This window comes from Xyrauchen texanus, chromosome 1 (genome assembly GCF_025860055.1).
Source record: "Xyrauchen texanus isolate HMW12.3.18 chromosome 1, RBS_HiC_50CHRs, whole genome shotgun sequence".
In the NCBI taxonomy this organism is placed as follows: domain Eukaryota; kingdom Metazoa; phylum Chordata; class Actinopteri; order Cypriniformes; family Catostomidae; genus Xyrauchen; species Xyrauchen texanus.
In genome coordinates this window covers 65267775-65291588 of record NC_068276.1, presented here as the reverse complement: position 1 = coordinate 65291588, position 23814 = coordinate 65267775, and the positions used below count along the sequence as shown (strand labels likewise).

The window sequence follows — 23814 nt, the reverse complement described above, 5'->3', positions numbered from 1 at the left end:
AGTTATCTGAATCCTCCGAGCTCCCTTTAGAATTCCTCCTTTTAGGTTTGTTTTAATTTCCTCCATTGAAACTCCTACTGGAACTCCCCAAATTACTCCTTTACTCCACTTATTTTCCCTTTCAACACGACTTGTATTTATTACCTTGAATCGCCCTATCTCTTTTAATCTGCTAGCCCTCTCCCTCTGTTCTTCATTTCTACAACAATCAGTAGATTTCCATCTCTAAACAGTGACGTGATTTTGGCTCCTCCTTTGTCTGGAGAAACAAACTTGTCTTTTTCTGGAAGAGGAAAATCGGGGAAAGGAGGCGCTAAGTATCATCATAATGTTTTGCGTGATATTTTCAGAGAATCATTAAACCCGCTATTCGTCTCGCTCGCCGTGTCGGTGTCACGCGGATCTCCGGTCTGATCTTCGACGAGACTCGCGGTGTGTTGAAGGTGTTTCTGGAGAACGTTATGCGTGATGACGTCACATACATTGAACACAAGAGAAATACGTCACTGTCATGGACGTTGTGTTCGCGCTGAAAGGACAGAGACGAACTCTGAACGGTTTCGGAGAATAAACGACTTTATTCTGGAGAAATTAAACGCGCTTTTAAGAGTCACATCTTCTCACATTAAAGAGTCGATGTTTAAACGGCATTTGTGAGCGGGAGAAGAGAAGAAAGGAAAGTTGTTGAAATGAGTGATGAGTCCGTTCTTTGAATCCAGTCGAATGTATTTATTACAGAAAGCTTTCCGAGTATAATGAACTTATGCAACTACATGCAACAAACTATATTATCAACCTGGCGGGGGAGGATGTGCACGCTGGACAGCAGAACTAATGCGCAAGCGCACTTCGTCCAGTACAGTGTCTTGTAGTGTCCATACAATTAGCAAACATTATCATTCACCAGAATGATCTACATCCCCTTTCTTTAGTTAGTGTCTTCTACGGCAAACAGAATATTAAAAATAGACACTAACTTACAAACTATAACAATTCCATTTTCTATTGAAACACTTGTCTTTTAACATACAAAACATTTTAACAATTGTATGTGAATCCATTGCATTAAGTGGTAGCTAAACACAATATCAAATGAACAAAATATTTAAATGCAGGTTGTTTGTTTTTTTTTATATTTTTTTTTTTAAACATAAGGCTTATGCTAAGCACTACAACCAGAAATAGTCTTATTTTTTTCTCTCTTTTTTTTTTCTTCAATGTCTTTGGCTCGCAGCCCATAACAGCTAAATATTCATTGTTCATACTTTGGATTAGGCCTGCAGACACGACCTGAGCGTGTCACATACAGTGTGTTACCTGGTGTTACCCTCTTTGGAGATTGAACAGCAGGCCTCTGCTGCTCACTAGTGGGCAGAGGTGTTACCTGGGTCTCTTGAGATGCATGTGGTGTGGATGGGAAACTGTCTGGAGCAGCTGGACCGGCATACTGACGATCAAAGTCTTCAGAGTTGATCTGTCGTGGTGGTGGCTCAGCAACAGGAAGGATGTGACGACGATTTCTTCTGTAGGTTCCTCCATCGGACTCGATGATGTAGGAACGTGGTTCCTTGCACACTTCCTTCACAGTGCCCAAGTGGTCGTGTCCCTTGATGGTCTGCATCCTAACAACTTGTCCCTCTGCAAGCGGCTGTAGTGGGTGGCTTGATGCATCGTAGTATCGCTTTTGAATGAGTCTTTTATTTTTTAGTTGGGCAGTGACCCGCTTTGTGTTCTTCGGGCTGGCTCCAGCAGTCTGGTGCTGACAGGAAGAGTTGAGCGTGTCTGCCGTGACATCAGACGTTCTGCAGGTGAGCCCAATGCTTGGTCACGGGAATGTTCCTGATGTTCAGCAGATTTAGATACACATCAGTCCCATCTCTGTGAGATTTTTCCATCAGTTGTTTGGCACTACGGACTGCTCTTTCTGCCAGTCCGTTTGACTGTGGATATGCCGGGCTGCTGGTAACATGAATGAAATCCCACTGCTCAGCTGAAATCCTTGAAACGCTGGCTTGTGTATTGCCTCGCATTATCACTGATTAGGGTGTGGGGTGTTCCGTGGACAGAAAAATGCCTTTTCAGCTTTATGATCACAGCTGCTGAAGTTGTGTCACGGAGAAGGTCGATTTCATACCACCCTGAGTACGAGTCTACCAGCACCTGGTACTGTTGTCCGTGCCACTCAAACATATCAGTAGCCACTGTAGACCATGGCAAAGCTGGAACTGAATGTGGCTGTAGAGGTTCCTTCTGCTGGTGTGGTCTGGTGCTGTTGCAGACGGAGCATGATAGCAATTCTTCTGCAATGTCTTTGTTCATTGACGGCCAAAAAACAGTGCTCCTGGCCCTGCGTCTGGTTGACTCTAAGCCTGGGTGACCTCTATGTACAATATTGATATATTCCCGGTGCAGTGAGTGGGGAATAACTGTTTTGTGGCCCTTAATAACTATTCCATCTTCCACAACCAGCTCATCTCTGTAAGGGAAGAATGAACGTATGGATGAGTGAACGCTGCGTTCTTTGTCAGGCCATCCGTGTTGAATGGTTTTGCTAAGAATTTGTAGTGCCTGATCCTGTGCTGTGTGGGTCCGGAGCTCCTCTAGTCGGTTAGTTGAGATGTAGCTGACCGACATCACCTCAAATGTGTTATTGGTAGCTGGGCATTGTGAGACAGCTTTGTTTGGAGCTCGTGATAGGGTGTCGGCTAGGTACATGTGCTTACCCTTCTTGTAGACCAGTGTGATATCATAGGCTTGTAACTGTAGTAGCATCCTTTGCAGTCGGGCAGGAGCAGTGTGGATGGGCTTCTTTAGGATTGTGACGAGGGGTTGATGGTCTGTTTCAATGACCGTAGGCTTCCCATACACATAATCCTTGAATTTGGTACATGCAAACACCACTGCCAACAGCTCCTTCTCGATTTGAGCATATCAGCGTTTCCGTGTCAGTGAGTGTACGAGACGCATAGGCTGACTGGTCTCTCCTCCTGTAAACATGCAGCACCAAGTCCAGTAACATGACGCATCACAGGTCAGTGTAACTGCTTTTCTCACATCATAGTAGGATAAGACTGGTGCACTGGATAGGCATGACTTAAGATGGTCAAACGCCTGCTGATGCTGAGGAAACCAGCTCCATGCAGTGTCTTTGTGTGTGAGCTGTCTCAGAGGCGCTGCAATCTCGCTGAGGTTTGGGATGAACTTCCCAAGATAGTTCACCATACCAAGGAATCGCTGCATGGTTGGGACGTCCTGAGGGACTGGCATATCTGTGATAGCTGCAGTCTTGGCAGGGTCGGCTTTTAGGCCCTCCTTTGTAAATATGTGACCCACATAACAGACCTGGTTCAGGCGGAACTTGCATTTGAGACGGTTCAGCCTGAGGTTTATCTCTCGGGCCCGGTCGAGCACCTGTTTTAGATTGGCGTCATGTTCTATAGCATCACAACCTCCTATGATGATGTCATCTACTATAATAGCACACGGATATCCAGCAAACAGTTGTTCCATCGAGCGCTGGAAAACTTCGGTTGCTGAGCTTATGCCAAAAGGCATACGAAGGAATCTATAGCGGCCAAAAGGTGTGCTGAATGTGGTCAGCATTGATGACTTGTGATCCAGACGTATTTGCCAGAATGAGCTCCTTGCATCTAGCACAGAGAACACTGTAGCACCTGACATCTGGGTCGCAACTTCCTCAACGCTACGCATTGGATAATGGGGTCTCTTCAGAGCAGTGTTGAGGTCTTTTGGATTGATACACAGTCTGATTTCTTGTTTGTCCTTTTTATGTGTTGCCACCATGGACGAAACCCAGTCAGTAGGTTCAGAAACTGTGGTTATGACGCCTTTATTCTGCATGCTGTCAAGCTCGGCTTTGACTCGTGTCTGCATTGCCACTGGGATGCGGTGTGCTGGACCGAACCACTGGTTGTACAGTTGGATCCAGTGTCATAGAGTATGTGATAGGAGTTTTCCGAGCTCCTCACTGAACACATCTTTGTATTGTGCGAAAATCTGTTTAGTGAAATCAGCATCGCTCTCGGTGCTGACCTGATGAACGTGAGGGCTCATTGTGACAATTCCTAAGCGCACACATGCACGAAATCCCAGTAGTGGCACTACATCTCGGTCCACTAGGAAAAAAGGTAGTGTGTGTTGCTGTCCATCTAAGCAACAAGGCAGTGTAACTATTCCAGTAGTCTCTATTTTGCTGCCTCCATAAGCCACTAAGTTGGTGTCTTTGGTGCATTTCATTGGTCGTTCACCGTCAGCAAGCAGTTGGAAGGCATCTTTTGACAATACGTTACACCTAGCACCTGTATCAACTTTCATCTCAAAGGGCTTGTTATGTATGTGCAGTGTAACAAATCCTTCATCCTTTCCTTCTGTCTGAGGAGTGATGGTGTTTACACACTTGTCGTCGAGTTTGACACCATCCACATAAAAAGTGTCATCACTGGCACTGTTGTCTGGCTTTTCCAGCTCTAACTGGTACACAGGTTTTCTATAGTCTTTGTGTTTTGCATAACTTTTCTTTTCATAGCCTTGACGGTGTGACATGGACTTGCAGCATTTTTTATAATGATTTAATTTTTTACAGTTATGGCATTGCTGGCCAAAAGCAGGACATTTGTCTCTCTGTGCAGCATGGCTGCTTCCACAATTGCTGCAGTTTGTAATGGATTTTGTCTCGTATTTGACTGCTTGAGATTTATATCTTGACCTCTGTTGCCACCCACTGGGATTTGGCTGAATTGCGTCAACAGTGGTGGCTGTTTGGGGCATGGCTAGAGTTCTATTATTTTCCTCAGTCATCTCATAAATGCGGCAGATTGTAATGGCTTTAGTTAGAGTTAATTCACTATCACGTAGCAAAGCCTTTCTTATACTGTCATTTCTGATGCCACATACTATTCTGTCACATATCAGTTCATCTGCCAGGTTTCCAAAGTGACAACTGCTAGCTTTGATCCTCAAATCACTTATGTAAGATTCGATAGTCTCACCTTGCTTTTGATTTCGTGAATGAAACTTGTGTCTCTCCATAGTTTTGTTATGTTGAGGGTTGCATACCTCCCGAAATTTCCGTTTCAAACACTCGGGGTCTTCTCTAGACTCAGCTGGAACGACAACGGCTCCAGCTTCACCTGGCGCCCTCACCTCTGCTGTGTAAACAAATGAACGCTCACGTTCGATGGCCTCCGCTCCTGCTAGATTGAGGAGAATATATGCCTTTGTTTTGGCAGGCTTGTCAGAGTGCGCCGCTGCAATGAATATATCATATTCTTGTTCAAAAATCCGCCAATTCTCAGCAAGGTTCCCGTCAAAAACGAGGGGATCTGGTCTGCGAAATCCATCCGCCATCACGTCTTTATTCGTAACTTTTAACTTGACGTTATTTCTCAGAAAAAACGTGTGAAACTCACAGGCGATAGATCCGTTTCATATCTTCTGACACCATGTTGAAATGAGTGATGAGTCCGTTCTTTGAATCCAGTCGAATGTATTTATTACAGAAAGCTTTCCGAGTATAATGAACTTATGCAACTACATGCAACAAACTATATTATCAACCTGGCGGGGGAGGATGTGCACGCTGGACAGCAGAACTAATGCGCAAGCGCACTTCGTCCAGTACAGTGTCTTGTAGTGTCCATACAATTAGCAAACATTATCATTCACCAGAATGATCTACAAAAGTGAATCTGATGGTCAGTTTGAAACACGAGTCGATGGGTGGGGCTTTTCAAAGGTGTTGATTGGCTCTTTCCGCCCGTCAATCTAAGAGCTGACCAATGAAATCATTCAGTGGGTTTGATCCATGAAGACACGCAATCAGAGGACGCGTCGACTCCTTTATAAATTAGCATAGAGGAATAAAAACTGCAGTCAGATGAATCTCACTGTGCAAGAGAAACTTGTGCAAGTGTATTTAGGAGGATTTGTGGTTTTAAAGGCTGGTCACACCAAATATTGATTTAGCTTTAATATGTTTACTTCTGTTGTGTGTTGTCTTAATCAGTAGGCCTATATATATGTGTGTGTGTGACTAATCTTAAACAAAGTATGCCTGTTAACAAATGATGAATGATGTAACTAATTAGAAAATATATGTAAAACCAAAAATGCTAAAAGGAAACTGCAGCTGCATTTCTGACACAGGAGATGAGGGGAACCTAGAGACAGTTTATACATTGGAGATTCTTTAGGGAAAGAACTGATAAGAACAAACCAATGGGAGGCAAAACCAGTAATCCCACTGCAGCAAAAACAAACCAACAGATTGAGTGGAATTTATCTCTGCGATTATTGGAGATGCCCCGTCGGCAAAAATAAGCCAATCAAAAGAGTAAAAAACTGAGAACAAAGGAACACACCCTGGGTCAGAAAGGTAGAAAAGAAGGGAACACTGGAGAAACGGGATCTTTCTGAAACGGGTGAAGCAGACTAGATCCCCAGCTGGCTGAATGATTTTTGTACTTATTCTTTCTTGTTAATAAATACAATTTTTACTTTGAAAACTTTGTCTCCTCAAAAAGAGAACAGGACAATAACCAGGTTATTGATTTAGCTTTTTTATGTTTTCTGCACTTTGTATGAAGTCAATTGTTAATTAAAAGCTATTTATTACATTTTGTTTGAAAATGTCACACTTTACAGCATTTTTCCAGAAATGTCTGAAACTTTTACACAGTTCTGAATATTAAACTTTTCATAAACAGTTTAAAGCGGTTCAGAAACTCAAAGCTGATACATTGACACCATCTTCTGGACAATAAAGGCAATAACAATAGAAAACAACATAACCCCAGATTATATTAACCCAGGGTTAAAAATGGTCCCACTATTTTAAGTGTGATAAATGCTCATGAGAATAACATCAGGTTTGTTTTTATTTAACATCAAAATCACAGAAAATCTGAGAAACTTCAAACAAAAACAATCAACTGATCCAAAAATAAACCTTAAATAAAAGTCTTATTCTCTTGGCAAAATCCTCATAAATACGGGCACATCTTCAGTACAGACATGAAGACTGTGTTTAACTGATGAAAATATTACTGATATTAAAGTTAAAGTGATTCTTGTAACTTTGAGGCGCTGCAGAACAGACAGAAAATGTAATTAATTAATTTAAAGGTGAATATAGTTACACTGACATTATAGAAACACACATACGCAGGTTTATAATGTAAGAGTTAGTTTACAATTTACATGAAAGAGCAAATTCTGAACTTAAACAAGAAAGTGTCCCAACTACAATAAATGTTGCACTATTAAACACACATTTAAAATAAGCGCATTATAAAAGCAGAAGGTTTGTGTACAAACTTCCCGACACAAAATACAAGAAACATGATCAGAACTTTTGCATGTGAAGGCATTTAACGGCATTCTCTCATTACATGTTGACGTCAAGACTGGATAAAAAACATCTCAAAATCTCATGGAAATCCAGTTTTGTCTTGTCACGTGTCTTTTTTAATTAATGATCTGATCATTGATTGATTTCAGCGTTTCTTCTACATGTAAATGTGTGTATTTTAAAATAAACTTGATCAATTCTTGCGTTTTTCTTTCTTTCGGTGATTAAAATCTTGAGCATAAGTTGCATCGACTCCAGCACTGCCACCTAAAAGACACAAATGAATAATAATAATAAAGTAAAAAGCTTCAGCTGTATTTGGCACATTCAGCGGGATCATTTACATTTACATTTTACATTTATGCATTTGGCAGACGCTTTTATCCAAAGCGACTTACAGTATATTTATTACAGGGACAGTCCCCCTGGAGCAACCTGGAGTTAAGGGCCTTGCTCAAGGGCCCAACAGTGGCATCTTGGTGGTGCTGGGGCTTGAACCCCCAACCTTCTGGTCAGTAACCCTGAGCCTCAACCACTGAGCCACCACTGCCTCATTTGAACTGTAATTGTGACTTTTGAATGATGATATTATATGTGTGTTTCTCTCACCTCTGTCTGTGTTCTGCTTCAGATCAGAGTAAACTGTGTCTTCACACTCACTGCTTTTCCCTGATAATGAACAACAGAGAGTCATAAACAACATCTGACTCATTATACAGATCAATAATAATTCATAATCTATGATACTATTAAGAGGATACAGCAGATCCAAAACCTGACACACTCAAAACATGTATGTGTGTGTATTTTATTGAACATCAGATGTGGCCTGTAATCTTTATAAACTGTATGTGATATTATATTATAATATTAAAGAGATTTTTTCTGACTTACCTCTTTGATTGTCCTCAGTTTTCATCTCAATTAAAACATCTCTTTTTCCAGCATCTAACAAAGAAAATAAAAGAAAATATCAGTTTTGACCGTTCTCAAACATTACTGTTGTTGTTCTGTTGTTTGATCGTTACAATGATAACCTTTAATATGTGAACTCAGTCTCTTTATCGTGTTATTCTGCTCCCCAATATTATCTGATTATAAATGATGTCTTTAGAGCTATTAGATCGGCTTATTAAAATCCAAGCCAAACAACTTGTTAAACACTGATATACAGAAGGATCTGTCCCAAAACACAGTGATCGTCCTGCAGAGACAACATTTTAATCATAGGCGCGCTCACGACTCGAAAGCTGTTTTAAAATGTAGGTATCTTAATTATTATTATTATTATTCCTTACATTTGTATAGTGTTTTTCTAGGCACTCAAAGAGCTTTACATAGTATAGGGAGAATCTCCTCAAACACCACTAGTGTACAGAATCCACCTGGATCATGTGACGGCAGCCATAGTGCACCAGTACACCCAAAACACACCAGCTATTGGAGGAGAGAACAGAGTTATAGAGACAATTAATGGATGGGGATTATTAAGAGGCCATGACTGAGAAGGGCCAATAGGGGAATTTGGCCAGGACACCGGGATCACACCCCTACTCTTTATGAGAAGTGTTCTCATCAGTGCTCTTTGGCAGGTACAGCTTCCTGGAACTGGATCTCCCACTTCCACATGCCCAGCCATGGCACAACACCGCCACGGGGGTGACGGTCTCTGCGGGCCACGAGGATGAAATTCTTACTCACCCGTCCCAGGCTGTTCCGGGAGCGGTCACAATGAGCCAGGTAAGTGCTTCGATGTCCCTAGACTCAGCACCCCGGGCTCCGCCCCGTCGCGAGGTCCCGCCTGCCAGTACGTCCGACGCTATAGTCCCCTTGGTCCCTCTTGCCCGTCGCGTTGGCTGATCAGTACCGTCCGACTTGGCTATGCGATTCAGTTCGCAGGCGGCCGCCCAGGTTCAACGGCGTCAATTCCACCACAGTGAAAGGCGAGAATGCCGCTGCCTTGCGTGCTGAAATCGCCTCCCTTCTACGGAAGGGAGGGATAGAGCCTGTCCCTCCAGCTGAGATGAATAAGGGGTTTTACAGAGCCTACTTCATCGTATCCAAAAAGGCGGTGGGTTGCGGCCAATCCTCGACCTGCGAGTTCTGAACCGGGCTCTGTACAGACTCCCGTTCAAGATGCTCACGCAGAGACGCATTCTAGCGGCGTCCGGCATCTGGATTCGTTTGTGGCGATAGACCTGAAGGACGCGTACTTTCGTGTCTCCATCCTTTCTCGACACAGACCCTTTCTCCGGTTTGCCTTCGAGGGTCAGGCATATCAGTACAAAGTCCTCCCCTTCGGCCTGTCCAAGTCCCCTCGCGCCATCGCGAGGGTTGCAGAGGCAGCCCTTGCCCCACTGAGGGAAGCGGGTGTCCACATCCTCAACTATCTCGATGACTGGCTAATCTTAGCTCACTCGCGAGACATGTTGTGTGCTCACAGATACCTGGTGCTCAGTCACCTCAGCCGCTTGGGGCTTCGGGTGAACTGGGAAAAGAGCAAGCTCGTCTTGGTTCAGAGCATCTCTTTTCTCATTATGGAGTTGGACTCGTTCTCAATGATGGCGCGTCTCACCAGCGAGCGTGCACAGTCAGTGCTGAGCTGTCTGCATACATTCAGATGGAACACGTTGGTCCCACTGAAATACTTTCAGAGGCTCCTGGGGCATATGGCATCCTCAGCGACGGTTACACCGCTTGGGTTGATGCATATGAGACCACTCCAGCACTGGCGAGCCAATCACATCCCTGGCTACCTCAACAGCACAGCAGATGCCCTATCGCGGCAGGTTACATCCAGGGAGAGTGGAGGCTCCACCCCCAGGTGGTTCAGCTGATCTGGAGTCGATTTGGCCAAGCACTGGTAGACCTGTTCGCTTCCCCGGAATCCTCCCATTGCCCACTTAGGTACTGTCTGACTGAGGCCCCCCTCGGCACAGATGCCTTGGCACACAGCTGGCCCCCTGGGCTTCGCAAGTATGCGTTTCCCCCAGTGAGCCTACTTGCACAGACGTTGTGCAAAGTCAGGGAGAACGGGGAGCAGGTCCTCTTAGTGGCCCCATATTGGCCCTCATGGATTTGGTTCTCGGACCTCACGCTCCTCACGAAAGCCCCCCAGCGAATTCCCCTGAGGAAGGACCTCCTTTCTCAGGGTCAGGGCACCATCTGGCACCCGCGGCCAGACCTCTGGAATCTCCATGTCTGGCCCTTGGACGGGATGCGGTAGACTTAGGTGGCCTACCACCCGCGGTGGTAAACCACGATCACTTAGGCGAGAGCCCCCTCAACGAGCGCCTTTACGGCCTGAAGTAGCATCTGTTCGCTCGGTGGTGTTCTTCCCGTGGTGAAGAAACCCCAGAGATGCGCAGTTGGATCAGTGCTTTCCTTTCTGCAGGAAAAGTTGGAGGGCCGGCTGTCCCCCTCAACCTTGAAGGTGTATGTAGCCGCTATATCGGCACATCACGATACAGTGGAAGTTAAGTATTTTGGGAAGCACGATTTGGTCATCAGGTTCCTGAGAGGCGCGAGGAGGTTAAACCCCCCCAGGCCGCGCCTCGTTCCCTCGTGGGACCTCTCCGTTGTCCTTCGGGGAGCTCCCTTCGAGCCTCTTGAGTCAGCAGAGCTAAAGGCGCTCTCTCTGAAGACCGGCCTTCTGACGGCGCAGGGTAGGGGACCTTTAGGTGTTCTCTGTTAGCAAACTGTGGCTAGGATTCGGTCCGGCTTACTCTCACGTCATCCTGAGACCCCGACCGGGCTACGTGCCCAAGGTTACCACGACCCCTTTTAGGGATCAAGTGGTGAACCAGCAAGCGCTGCTCAAGGAGGCGGCAGACCCAGCCTGGGCGTCGCTGTGCCCGGTGCGTGCGCTTTGCATCTACTTGGACCGTACACAGAGCTTTAGAAGCTCCGAGAAGCTCTTTGTTTGCTTCGGCGGACAGCGGAAGGAAGTGCAAACAGAGGATCACCCACTGAGTTGTCGATGCATCACAATGGCATACCACGCCCAGCACGTGCCGCCCCCAACACGTGCCGCCCCCTGCTGGCCTACTGAGCCCATTCTACCAGGGGCGTTGTGGCTTCGTGGGCATTGTCCCATGGTGCCGCTTTAGCAGACATATGTAGAGCCGCGGGTTGGGCAACACCTAACACCTTTGCGAGGTTCTATAACCTCAAGTTTGTGCCAGTTTCGTCCCATGTGTTATCAGGTGACACAAACAGGTAAGTGGTGGTGGCGTAGTGGACTAAAGCACATAACTGGTAATCAGAATGGTTCGATCCCCACAGCACCACCATTGTGTCTTTGAGCGAGTCACTTAACTCCAGGTTGCTCTGGGGGTGTTGTCCCCGTAATAAGTACACTGTAAGTCGCTTTGGATAAAAGAGTCTGCCAAATGCATAAATGTAAATGTAAGTTCGGGTCAGCTGGCCAGGTGTATCGCTTGTGCATAGCGCAAAGTGCTCCACATGTGCTGGTTGTCCCCTTCGGCAACCCCGTGTGATGTATATCCCACAAAATGGTTTCCCTATCGGTAAACCGCGACTTCCTTGGACAGAGGGCCCTCTGCCCTGAGTCGACGTACTTGTAGTAACTCCTCCCCCATTGGGTAGGATCTACAATGACGCCGCTCCACATAATGTGCTTCTGCTCCTAACTGGTAAGACCGTGTGTGTATTCCACCTAAAACCCCCCCTCTCGGGGCCGGGTGTGGTCTCCGCTGTGTCCTCCTCTTTGGAGGGACACCCCCCCCAGCTTGGACCATATATTTGGCCCCCAGATGAACGATTTAATTCCTTTTACAGGGGAGAATAATAGAGAAGGCCCGGCTGGGCCAGCCAGTCCTTATAATTCTGAGCAGTTAGCCGTTCCCCTAGGTGCAGGGGACCGCTTCATGCCTGCCAGTGTGTTGGGGGTAGTTATGTGACAGCTTGCGCTGGCTACGAGGCATACAGAGGTTTGCCCGTCTCGCACCGCCAGTCTGCGTAACTTCGGTTCAGCTCTTGTGGCGTTTTCCAAGGGGACCCCTAGTGTCAACTCATCGACACAACGTCTCGTTCCCTCAATCAGGGATTGGAGGTTACGTCAGTAACGGAGACGTTTTTGCTTAATAAATGTTAATTCTTAACAGATGTAGTAAAGAGGATTTATTTTACCTTTATCCACAGATATCTTGTTTTTAATAGTGAGCTCTGAATATGTGACCTCATCTGCTGATGCCCCTGATCACAGGAAACCAAACAAAGCAATTAGCCAATAGATGGGCATTTTAAAGATGAGCAATATATATATTTCGGTAACTAAATATTTAAGACTCTACCTGTGCTCTTCTTATAGTTTGTATCCACATCATCATAAATGTGATCACAACCTGCTGGGCAGCAAACATGTGTTTTAGGATTAAAGATCCACACACAGCTGTTACAGGGAAACACTTGAATAATGTGTTATTGAGTCTGACCAGACTGTAGAGGACAGTTTTCTGTCGGGGATTCTCCAGGTCGTGTCCTCTGATTCTGAACTGATGTCTGTTGGTTGATACACTGCTGATCTACAGTAGATAGAGACAAAGATCAATGATGTGTCCACATGTCAACTTCTCTTAAAGATAATGTGTGTCATTTCATGTCCAAATACTTTCTTGTGTCCCTTAATATGCAGATTAAACTATAAATAAAGGATTTGTTGATTTCAGCCAAAAGGGAAACACTGAGACTATGTGACACTATCAAAACATTTCTCTGTTTGACTTCATTTGGTGGTGAACATTAGGATTGATCAAACAATACTATGAACAAACCTTTGTTGTGTTTGTATCTCCACAGCAGGATCAGTGAGATGAGGAGTAACACGGCGACACTCAGACCATAACCACCCAAATCACCGGATGAGAAGAAGAACCTGACAGACACATTTATTCATATTATATTATTGCAAACTTCTCAGTATAACTCATTGAAAATACAGTATGTTTTATCTCACCTGCGACGCTGACCCACAATGCATCACTGTAGTTTGTGTAGTAAACTGGTTCTCCTCTTCCAGCTCTGCACCAGTACTGACCTCCATCAGACACTGAATCAATATGGACTCTGTAGGAGTTTGTTTCTGTCTTGTTTTTCTCAGAGTTCTGTGTGTGTTTGTACCAGTAAAAGTCCCATCCAGCGGTCTGAGTCATGTGACAGATCAGAGTCACCGTGTTTCCTGTCAGTGCAGCTCCTGCAGTATCTGATGTGAGTTCAGGATTGAGCTTTGAGTCTGTGGTGAAGAACATTTGGGTCATTAATAAACAGAGTTCATCTTCTGCTCGTCTTTACTACAGTAATTACTGACCTTTAACAGAAAGAGTAACACTTGTGTTCTGTGATGTTGCTGGTCTTCCATCTCTCTTTCCTCGACAGCAGAACTGATGTTGATCAGACTCAGTAGCTCCTCTGATAGTGAGAGTGTTTGTGTTTACAGTGTAACGCTCAGACTCAGACACGACAGTTCTGTCTTTATACCACTCATATCTCCAGTTACTGTAATCAGACTCAATGTCACACTTCATGATCACTGTCTCTCCAGTGAAAACAGATGTTTCTGGATGTACAGTGAGTTTAGCTGTGGGCAAATCTGTACAGAGAAGGAAATATTTACTCAGAGCTCCTGATAAACACTCAGTACAAACTGAATAAACTTTGTAAAAGTCTACAGAGATGCGCACACACCTGATACTGTGAGTGTAAGTTCATCACTGGTGTGTGTGTAGCGTGATCCTCTTGTCTCTCCTCTACAGCTGTATTTACCTCGATGGGAGAATTCAACACTGCTTATTTCACACTCTTGTTTTGTGCATTGATTGAGGATGTTGATGGTCCCGTCTTTAATCCAGCTGTATCTCCACTCAGTGTGTGTTTGTGTCTGTATGTCACATGTGAGAGTGACTGTCTCTCCTCTGAACACATGATGATCTGGATTTACACGCACTTCAGGTTTTGGTCTCTCTGTATAAAACACAAGTAAATATTCATCTATTTTACAATAATACAAGAATTAGACTGTAATCAGTTCATCTGAAGATTATGAAGATTTGAATCATTGAAATAAATGTAATAAGTTCAACAAAACCCATATCCACATTATTCCTGAACACAGATTGATTTGACCCAATTTGTGTTGGCAACCGTTCCTCACCAGTAACAGCACAAGATATAAGTATTGTAATGATTATTGAACAGTTTAACACTTCAAATATACATTTTCATGCATTCAGTCATTTGTTGCATTTGTGATTTAGTTCAATTCTACAAAACCTGCTGAAAATATATTATTCATGTGCAGTTTATTTATTGCCATTTTGTCCAAAACTGACAATTTCTGCCACAGTTTCAATTTCTTGCATTCATATTTTCAATGTCAATTTCCTGAACACCAAAAGCATTTTGTAAACCCTATTTAGTACAATGTTTTAAAATAAAAGATATTATTAGTATTTTCAAACACATTGTCCTGCTGTTGCGGCACATTATAATGTTGAACGAGGGTTTAAATCCGTTTGCTGCATTTGTGAATGTGACAGAAATCATAAACATAACTTTAGTCTAACTAGTCATTACAAATCATGTAAAACTACATTGAATCTTGTGTTTTTATGAAACGGGCTATAATTTATTATCCCGTGTACTGTATTTCCACATACATTCATCTCCGTGATGTCCTTGGGATGGTGCTTAATGTTTGAAGTGTTTCCCGTCGATAACTTTTGCAGCAAACTTTACAGACTGGGTCTCATCAACACTGATGGAGCTTCGTGGGTCTTTCACAAGTAATCCCAGACAGCGGAATAAAGGTTCAGGCTCGTCCGGACATGTCTGTATATGTTTCACTCGTGCTGGACTTCTGATGTGCTCGTGATGCGCTCGCGACACCTGCATGTCACCTTTAAAACTGAGTGACAGTCAAATGCAACACGAGGAAGAAGCAAATTTAAAGATTTATTTTATCTAGCAAGTTTATATGATGATGTGTAAATGTCGCAGATTCTGTCTGAATGAGAAACAGATCACATTCTTCTCTGCATATCGCCCCCTGCTGTCTCGCAAAACATGACAAACATTGATCTGTTTCTCACCCACACCATCATATCACTTCTGAAGACATGGATTAAACCACTGGAGTCTTATGGATACTTTTATACTGTCTTTATGTGCTTTTCATAAAAAATCTGAATTTGTGTTCTGCAGAAGAAAGGAAGTCACACACATCTGGGGTGGCATGAGGGTGAGTAAATGATGAGAGGATTTTCACTTTTGGGTAAAAATCTCTTTAAAGTGATCGCTCAGCCAGAAGTTAATATTCTGTCATCATTTCTCTACCCTCATGTTGTTCCAAACCAGTGTGAGGCTTTGTTAGGGACTGACAGTCTCAGTCACCATTCACTTTCAATATATATATAAAACATTCACTGAAAGTAAATAGTGACTCAAACATTCTGTGAAATATCTCCTGTGTTGCATGGAAGAAAGAAAGTCCTACGGGTTTGGAACAACATGATGGTGAATGATGACAGAATTCCCATGAATAATAATTCTATAATACATGTTCAATGTGTTTTATGTTCTGGAATATCAGGGACTAAATGTCTATTTGTCATTTGTGAAAGTAACGAGTTACTCACTACTTGAGTACTCTTTTAATTACTTTCTTACTCTTACTCAAGTAATTATTTATGGTAGTACTTTTACTTCTACTTGAGTAATTATGATTCTGAAGTAATTGTACTTTTACTTGAGTTCAGTTTTTGGCTATTCTTCCCACCACTGGATAACAATTAAAGTATTTCTCATTTAAATACATTTACATTTTATTTTCGGTGATAGAAGTCAGTAAGTAAATTGTTGTTCTTGATCCCATTAAATGTCAAACACAGACCATTGCATGGGCCGCCCTGGGGTCATCTGTAACCTTTGACCCCCCCTGGGGCTGGGGCATGTTTTATATATTATACTATAGATTTTATAGAATTATATAGAATTATTTTCTTTATACACAAGGTCAGAATCTAAAGATATTTAAAACATTTAATTAACTGAGGAATAAAAGTCACTGTGACAACATGCCCCAATGGTGAAACATATGAGGGGTAAGTTGTCACAGTGGAAGATTGCTAATTTTAAACATATTATTAGGGCCTAAATAAAACATTGTGGTGTTTTTCTTCAAAATATTTCCTTCATTTAACATTTTACAGCTTGTATAATTCTTGAAACTTACATTTAAAGACAGGAGCATCAGCTCGAAGTCCACAACTCTCTTAAAGGGATAGTCCACCCAAAAATGACAATTCTCTCATCATTTACTCACACTTTTGCGAGTGGTCAGTTTCGCACTAAAACAGGTGGGGCTCAAACTCCACAGCCAATATTAGAATATCAGTGTTATTATAGAGAGGTTTCAAATAGGTTGTGTATGAAGACACTCCCATATGTGTTAGTAAACGCAATGTCTCCTTCCCTTCGTCTCAGGGAACCGAGGTTACGTCTGTAACCGAGACGTTTACTGAGGAGATGCTCCACGAGACTTCATTCATATCAGGTGTGTCTCGTCACACACTGCCACCGTAATCTCAGCGCCCCTCCTCCTGCCCGCTCACGCCATGAACTCGGTCCGCCCCTCATAATGTCTTCTTCTTCTTCTTCTTCTTCTTCTTCTTTATTAGCGGCTCACATTCTTAAATAGATCATTACCAACATTATAAAAGCTTCTTTAAGGTTAATTGTTAATGTGATGATTAAAGTATTACATTTATAAACATTTCAGAAACATGTGAGTTTAAAGTGCCGATAGTGAACAGAGTCGAGATGAGCGTTTGATGTTTTTGACAGTGCTTCATCTGAGTATGTAGAAGTCATGATGGTCCGAGGTTTGTTATGTTCATATCATTCACTAATTTGAGTTGTTCTGACAGAAAACAACTTCACAAGTTGAGCCTGAAAGTCATTTTGACTCCAAATAACACTTAAATGTTTGTTGTTCTCCGTCTGAATCGCTCGTTTCGGTAGTTTTTACATTGTGTCTCGAGACCAGAAACACAAAACAGGCAATTACAATCATCATGTGTCATCCAGTAGTTGCTCAGGAAAACTGTGGATCTGCTGATGATGCATATGATTATAATATAACAGATGATCACTCACCGATGACAGGAAATGACACTTCATCACTCCAGGAACTCCAGATTTGTGTAGATGTGCTGCTAGCGACACACTTGCATTTATTGTATCCGCTGTACATTGCAGTAAACTTGAACACCTTCTTATTAGAATCTTGATAAACATCATCACACTGAAATCTGTATGTCCAGTCTGTCACTCGTGTCCCCTGTACGTCACATGTGAGAGTGACAGTCTCTCCTCTGAATATCGGTGATGTTTCAGGATTTACAGTCAGAACAGATTTATCTGTAAGAACCAGAAACAAACACACAACTCTCACTTTACACACACACATGTTGCATCTACAGTTATGAACACACACACACACACACACACACACACACACACACACACACACACACACACACACACACACACACACACACACAAATAAATAAATAATCGTTTATACTATTGTTAATCTTTATCAAACTTGATTAATAAAACATGGATACAGTTTTATTTTATTATTATTAAGAAACTTTCAGAATCTGCAGAAATAGTGAATAAAAGTGATTGTAAGATGTGAGAAACATGTGAAAGACTGAATAAGATGATCATATATATATATTTGACTCAATGCAGCAGTGGAGGATGAGTTCATCTACACATACAGTAACTATCAGGTGAATAGATGTTACTGGATATGAAATGGGGTCCTCCATTCATTTAGAAATGTTTGTATTGATTGTAGTCTGTATCTGCTGCTGCATCATTTATTCCTTTCATTTGTTGTATTTATAAGAGTTGAGTTTTTAAGATAATGTCCCCAAATGTGTTTCATATTTATAGATATGATTTATGCCTTATGTAATCCCATATAAGTGCTTTACAGATATAAACTCATAAATACATCATATTAAGCTCAGTTGTGCATTCACTCGTGTTTTAAGTGAAGAGGGGTTTCTGTCACCCGTTTAGTCGTGCTGTCAACATTCAGTTGTGACGTGTAATATACAGGAATAGATATTAACCCAAATCTGAGAATGAAGAATGTGGATATAAACGACCCAAACAAGAGCAACACTGACTGATACACAAAAATACCTGTTCAGTGTAGAAATGAGACATGTGACAGGTGTGTTATGAGGATGATATAAAGTCTGTTTGAAATAGTTATCTTCACCTGCAGCTGAACAGCTCTGAAAATAATAATAATATTCAAAGTGATTTGACTTCTTTTCATATCAGACACATTATCATGTTGAATGAATGTTTAAATCACACAATTAAATGCACACGAACATTTTGGACACTGAGCAGCTCGTGATTTCAGCGACGTGTATAACCGATGTTTGACAAAGTTCATTACGTTTCATTCAGCACTTTATCACTAATGATGAATTAATTATCTCTCTCTCTCTCTCTCTCTCTCTCTCTCTCTATCTCTCTCTCTCGCTCTCTCTCGCTCTCTCTCTCTCTCTCACTCCCTCTATCTCTCTCTCTCTCTCACTCTCTCTCTCTCACTCTCTCTATCTCTCTCTCTCTCACTCTCTCTCTCTCACTCTCTCTCTCTCACTCTCTCACTCTCTCACTCTCTCTCTCTCACTCTCTCTATCTCTCTCACTCTCTCACTCTCTCTATCTCTCTCTCTCACTCTCTCTCTCTCACTCTCTCTATCTCTCTCTCTCAAATTCAAATTCAAACGAGCTTTATTGGCATGACTGTATACAGTGTACAATGTTACCAAAGCAGTAATAAACACATTACAAACATAAAAACAACAACATGTATATACAATAAATGAATAATAATGATAATAATAAACAAATAAAAATAAATACAAACGAAAAGGAAAAAACAGAGAGCAATGAGGAAGGGAGGAGAAAAAAAAAAAAAAAAAAAGAAGTCAATTAAAATATGAGTTTGAATAGAGCTGTAATATGATGAGGGGTCAGTCTCTTGCCCTCATGTGATGACAGGACGACACATACTGCGCTGCAGCTGAACACACTCCACTTTCTCTCCCATTAGATACGAGAGTTTGTCTAAGTTATTTTTGTCCTGGAATTCAGGTAGAATATGAGCTATTTGTGTAAAGTGAGTGTTTCTAATGGTCTCATATTTACTGCAGTGAGTGAGGAAGTGAAGTTCATCCTCCACAACTCCTTCAGTGCAGTGTGAACACAGTCTGTCCTCTCTGGGTCTCCGGTTCTGTCCGTGTCGACCCGTCTCTACAGACTCCTTCAGTGCAGTGTGAACACAGTCTGTCCTCTCTGGGTCTCCGGTTCTGTCCGTGTCGACCCGTCTCTACAGACTCCTTCAGTGCAGTGTGAACACAGTCTGTCCTCTCTGGGTCTCCGGTTCTGTCCGTGTCGACCCGTCTCTACAGACTCCTTCAGTGCAGTGTGAACACAGTCTGTCCTCTCTGGGTCTCCGGTTCTGTCCGTGTCGACCCGTCTCTACAGACTCCTTCAGTGCAGTGTGAACACAGTCTGTCCTCTCTGGGTCTCCGGTTCTGTCCGTGTCGACCCGTCTCTACAGACTCCTTCAGTGCAGTGTGAACACAGTCTGTCCTCTCTGGGTCTCCGGTTCTGTCCGTGTCGACCCGTCTCTACAGACTCCTTCAGTGCAGTGTGAACACAGTCTGTCCTCTCTGGGTCTCCGGTTCTGTCCGTGTCGACCCGTCTCTACAGACTCCTTCAGTGCAGTGTGAACACAGTCTGTCCTCTCTGGGTCTCCGGTTCTGTCCGTGTCGACCCGTCTCTACAGACTCCTTCAGTGCAGTGTGAACACAGTCTGTCCTCTCTGGGTCTCCGGTTCTGTCCGTGTCGACCCGTCTCTACAGACTCCTTCAGTGCAGTGTGAACACAGTCTGTCCTCTCTGGGTCTCCGGTTCTGTCCGTGTCGACCCGTCTCTACAGACTCCTTCAGTGCAGTGTGAACACAGTCTGTCCTCTCTGGGTCTCCGGTTCTGTCCGTGTCAACCCGTCTCTACAGACTCCTTCAGTGCAGTGTGAACACAGTCTGTCCTCTCTGGGTCTCCGGTTCTGTCCGTGTCGACCCGTCTCTACAGACTCCTTCAGTGCAGCGTGAACACAGTCTGTCCTCTCTGGGACTCCGGTTCTGTCCGTGTCGACCCGTCTCTACAGACTCCTTCAGTGCAGCGTGAACACAGTCTGTCCTCTCTGGGTCTCCGATTCTGTCCGTTCGACCCGTCTCTACAGACTCCTTCAGTGCAGCGTGAACACAGTCAGTCCTCTCTGGGTCTCCGGTTCTGCCTGTGTCGACCCGTCTCTACAGACAGACTGTGCTCACTCAGACGATACTTTGACAGTAGCTTTCTTTGTCCATAATCTTTAATATGGCTCAAATATGGTGCCAATTTATAATCCGTCTTAATTCTGTGGAAGTAGTTTAATTTATGTACTTGTGTGACTTTGTGCTGCCAATCGTGAATGTGTTCTTCCTGCGTTATTCTGTCTGTCTGTTTCAGTTTGGCCAATCTGAACTGGATGGATGAATTTAGCTGATACTTTTCTACTACATAGTGCATAGGGTCACTCTCTGGGTGTCCTGTCCTGTGTGTAAAGGCACAGTGATGGTAATTATCTGGAGGTGCGTCTGACAAATGGAACCAGAATTTAGCTGCTCTCTTCTGGACTTCAGTGAGGAGAGGGAACCGGCCCAGTTCTGCTCTACAGCCCAGATTCGGGGCACTTCTGTGAACTCCCAGGATGTTTTTACAGAATTCTAGGTGGAAAATTTCAACAGGGCTTTTGTCCCAAGATTCATAATTTAATTTATATTTGAGGCCCCAGATTTCACAGCCATATAGGAGTATTGGTTTGATGATGCTGTCGAAGACTTTCAGCCACAGTTTAATGGGGGGTTGAATTTAAATAATGATTTTCTTATACTATAATATGTCCTACGGGCTTTGTCTGTCAGATCTTTTATTGCCAAATCAAACTGTCCTGAAGCAGAGATTGTGAGACCCAAATAATTATAGTGGTTGACATGATGAAGGATTCTTCCCCCGATTGTGAATATATATTTATTGCTCAAAATGCGATTTTTTTTCTGAAAGATCATGACTTTGGACTTCTCCATGTGTAATGGTAAAGCCCAATCTCTGCTATATGTTTCTAAAATGGAGAGGCTTTGATGTAGTCCCTCTTCATTAGGGGACAGCAGCAGCAGGTCGTCAGCGTAAAGGAGGCATTTGATTTCTCTGCCATCTAAGATCAGTCCAGGGCAAGATGAGTTTTGAAGAGTTGTGGCCAGTTCATTAATATAGATATTAAATAGAGTTGGGCTGAGGCTGCAGCCTTGACGAACTCCCTTGGTCTGATTGAAATAATTGGTTCTTTTGTCATTAATCTTCACGCAGCATTTATTTTCAGTGTACATGTCTTTTATGACATCATATGTCTTTCCTCCGATGCCACTCTGGAAGAGTTTCAGGAAGAGTCCGTCATGCCAAACACAATCAAAGGCCTTTTTAAAGTCAATGAAGCAGCCGAATATTTTGCCTTGTTTTGTTTGCTGAACATATTTTTGAATAAGTGAGTGAAGTGTGTAGATGTGATTAGTGGTTCTCTGTTTAGGCATGAATCCAATCTGACATGTATTTAGTGTCTTGTGTTCTTGGATGAAGTTCACTAATCTGTTGTTTATAATGCAACAGAAGAGTTTCCCGAGGTTGCTGCTGACTGTAATGCCCCTGTAATTATTGGGGTTGTACTTGTCCCCTTGTTTGAGGATTGGGGTTATTTGATTTTTCTTCCAGTTCTGAGGAAAGTGTCCTGATTTTAATAAGAGATTGAATAATTTCAGAATAGCATCTTTGAGTTTGGGGCTGCTGTGTTTCAGCATCTCATTACATATTCCATCCAAGCCACAAGATTTGTTATTTTTGAGGGATTTCATCCTTTCATTCAGTTCATTTAAAGATATGGGGGCGTCCAAATGGTTGAATTGATCTTTTATTGTGTGTTCCAGATTGTTTAGTTGAGAGGTCAGGTGTTATTGGCTGGGGTTTGGTTCATTTTGTAAATAGAGGTTTCTGAAATGTTCTGTCCAGAGTTTTGGGTTACAGATGGGAGTGGATTTGACTTTTTTTGATTGATCTAAATGATTCCATAAATCCCAAAAGTAGTTTTCATTGACAGCCTCCTCGATCTTGTTGAGTTTAGCTGTCATGTGATCAGCTCTTTTCCTTCTCAGTAGTGACGTGTACATGTTCAGTGTTTGGTGATATGTGGAGCGTGTGTGCTGGTTTGCGGGGTCTCTGTGTTTTTTATTTGATAATGATAATTATCATGATTTTATTTCTTAATGATTGACAATCTTTATCAAACCAATCGGCTTTAATGATTTCTTTCTTTCTCCTGTACATTTGTCTTATTCTCAGGGCTTTGCCGGCTACTGTATGAAATATTTTGGTTAACTGTTCTGTTGCCGAATTGATACTTGTCTTGTCTTGTCTAAATTTGGTGTAGATAAATGTGTCCATCATATTCTGGACATGAATGCTGTGGAGCTCTGCCTCATACCGTGCAGGACTGTCATTTTTCCATATAAATTTGGTGGGGGAGGGAATACAATTGAATGTTCTGATCAGAAGATGGCAGATTTGCTGACTTGTTTATACTCATGACTATATGGCTGTGATCTGAGAAGGGAAGCTGTGACATCACCATGAAGTAGTTGATCTTATTGTGGTCTAGATCTGTAATAGCATAGTCCACTGTGCTGCTACCTCGAGGTGAGCAGTAAGTAAATCGACCCAGAGAGTCTCCCCTTGTCCTGCCATTAACTATAAATAACCCCAGACTTTTACAGAGCTGCAGGATGTGTTTCCCATGTCTGTTTATCGTGCTGTCATAGTTCTGACGGGCTTTAGTACAGAGTTGATTCTGCTGTATATGTGCACTATTAATATATTTATCGCCAGCTGAACTAATGTAGTCTGGTTCCTTTCCGGTTCTTGCATTCAGATCCCCCATTAACAGCACAGAGCCCAGAGACTGAAACTGAACGATCTCTGACTGTAGTGTGGGTAAGGTGTCCTCATTATAATAGGGGGACTCGTATGGGGGGATATACACTGCACATAGATACATATCCTCATCTGAACAAATGACTTCCTTATTAATTTTCATCCAGATATGTGTTTTCCCTTTTTTTACAGGTTGAATATAGTGGGAAAGATGCTCTTTAAACCAAACTATAATTCCTCCTGAATCTCTTCCATTCTTAACATGAGGGGTTTTCATTGAAGGTATAAATAACTCTCAGTAGTTTAAAGG

The 23814-nt window shown here is 42.9% G+C and overlaps 1 protein-coding gene across 1 annotated transcript in view; it reads right to left on the bottom strand.

The window, feature by feature from the left end:
• Positions 1-6629: 6629 nt before the first annotated feature.
• Positions 6630-23814, bottom strand: part of LOC127645950 (sialoadhesin-like) — a 32535-nt gene continuing 15350 nt past the window's right edge. The window contains exons 3-13 of the mRNA XM_052129529.1: positions 17543-17806; positions 14075-14350; positions 13698-13979; positions 13304-13622; positions 13165-13265; positions 12826-12915; positions 12685-12735; positions 12521-12586; positions 8264-8317; positions 7979-8038; positions 6630-7636 (exon numbers count right to left, since the gene is read on the bottom strand). Coding sequence (XP_051985489.1) covers positions 7563-7636; positions 7979-8038; positions 8264-8317; positions 12521-12586; positions 12685-12735; positions 12826-12915; positions 13165-13265; positions 13304-13622; positions 13698-13979; positions 14075-14350; positions 17543-17806 — 1637 coding nt within the window. The 3' untranslated portion in view covers positions 6630-7562. The remainder of the gene's footprint in view (positions 7637-7978; positions 8039-8263; positions 8318-12520; positions 12587-12684; positions 12736-12825; positions 12916-13164; positions 13266-13303; positions 13623-13697; positions 13980-14074; positions 14351-17542; positions 17807-23814) is intronic.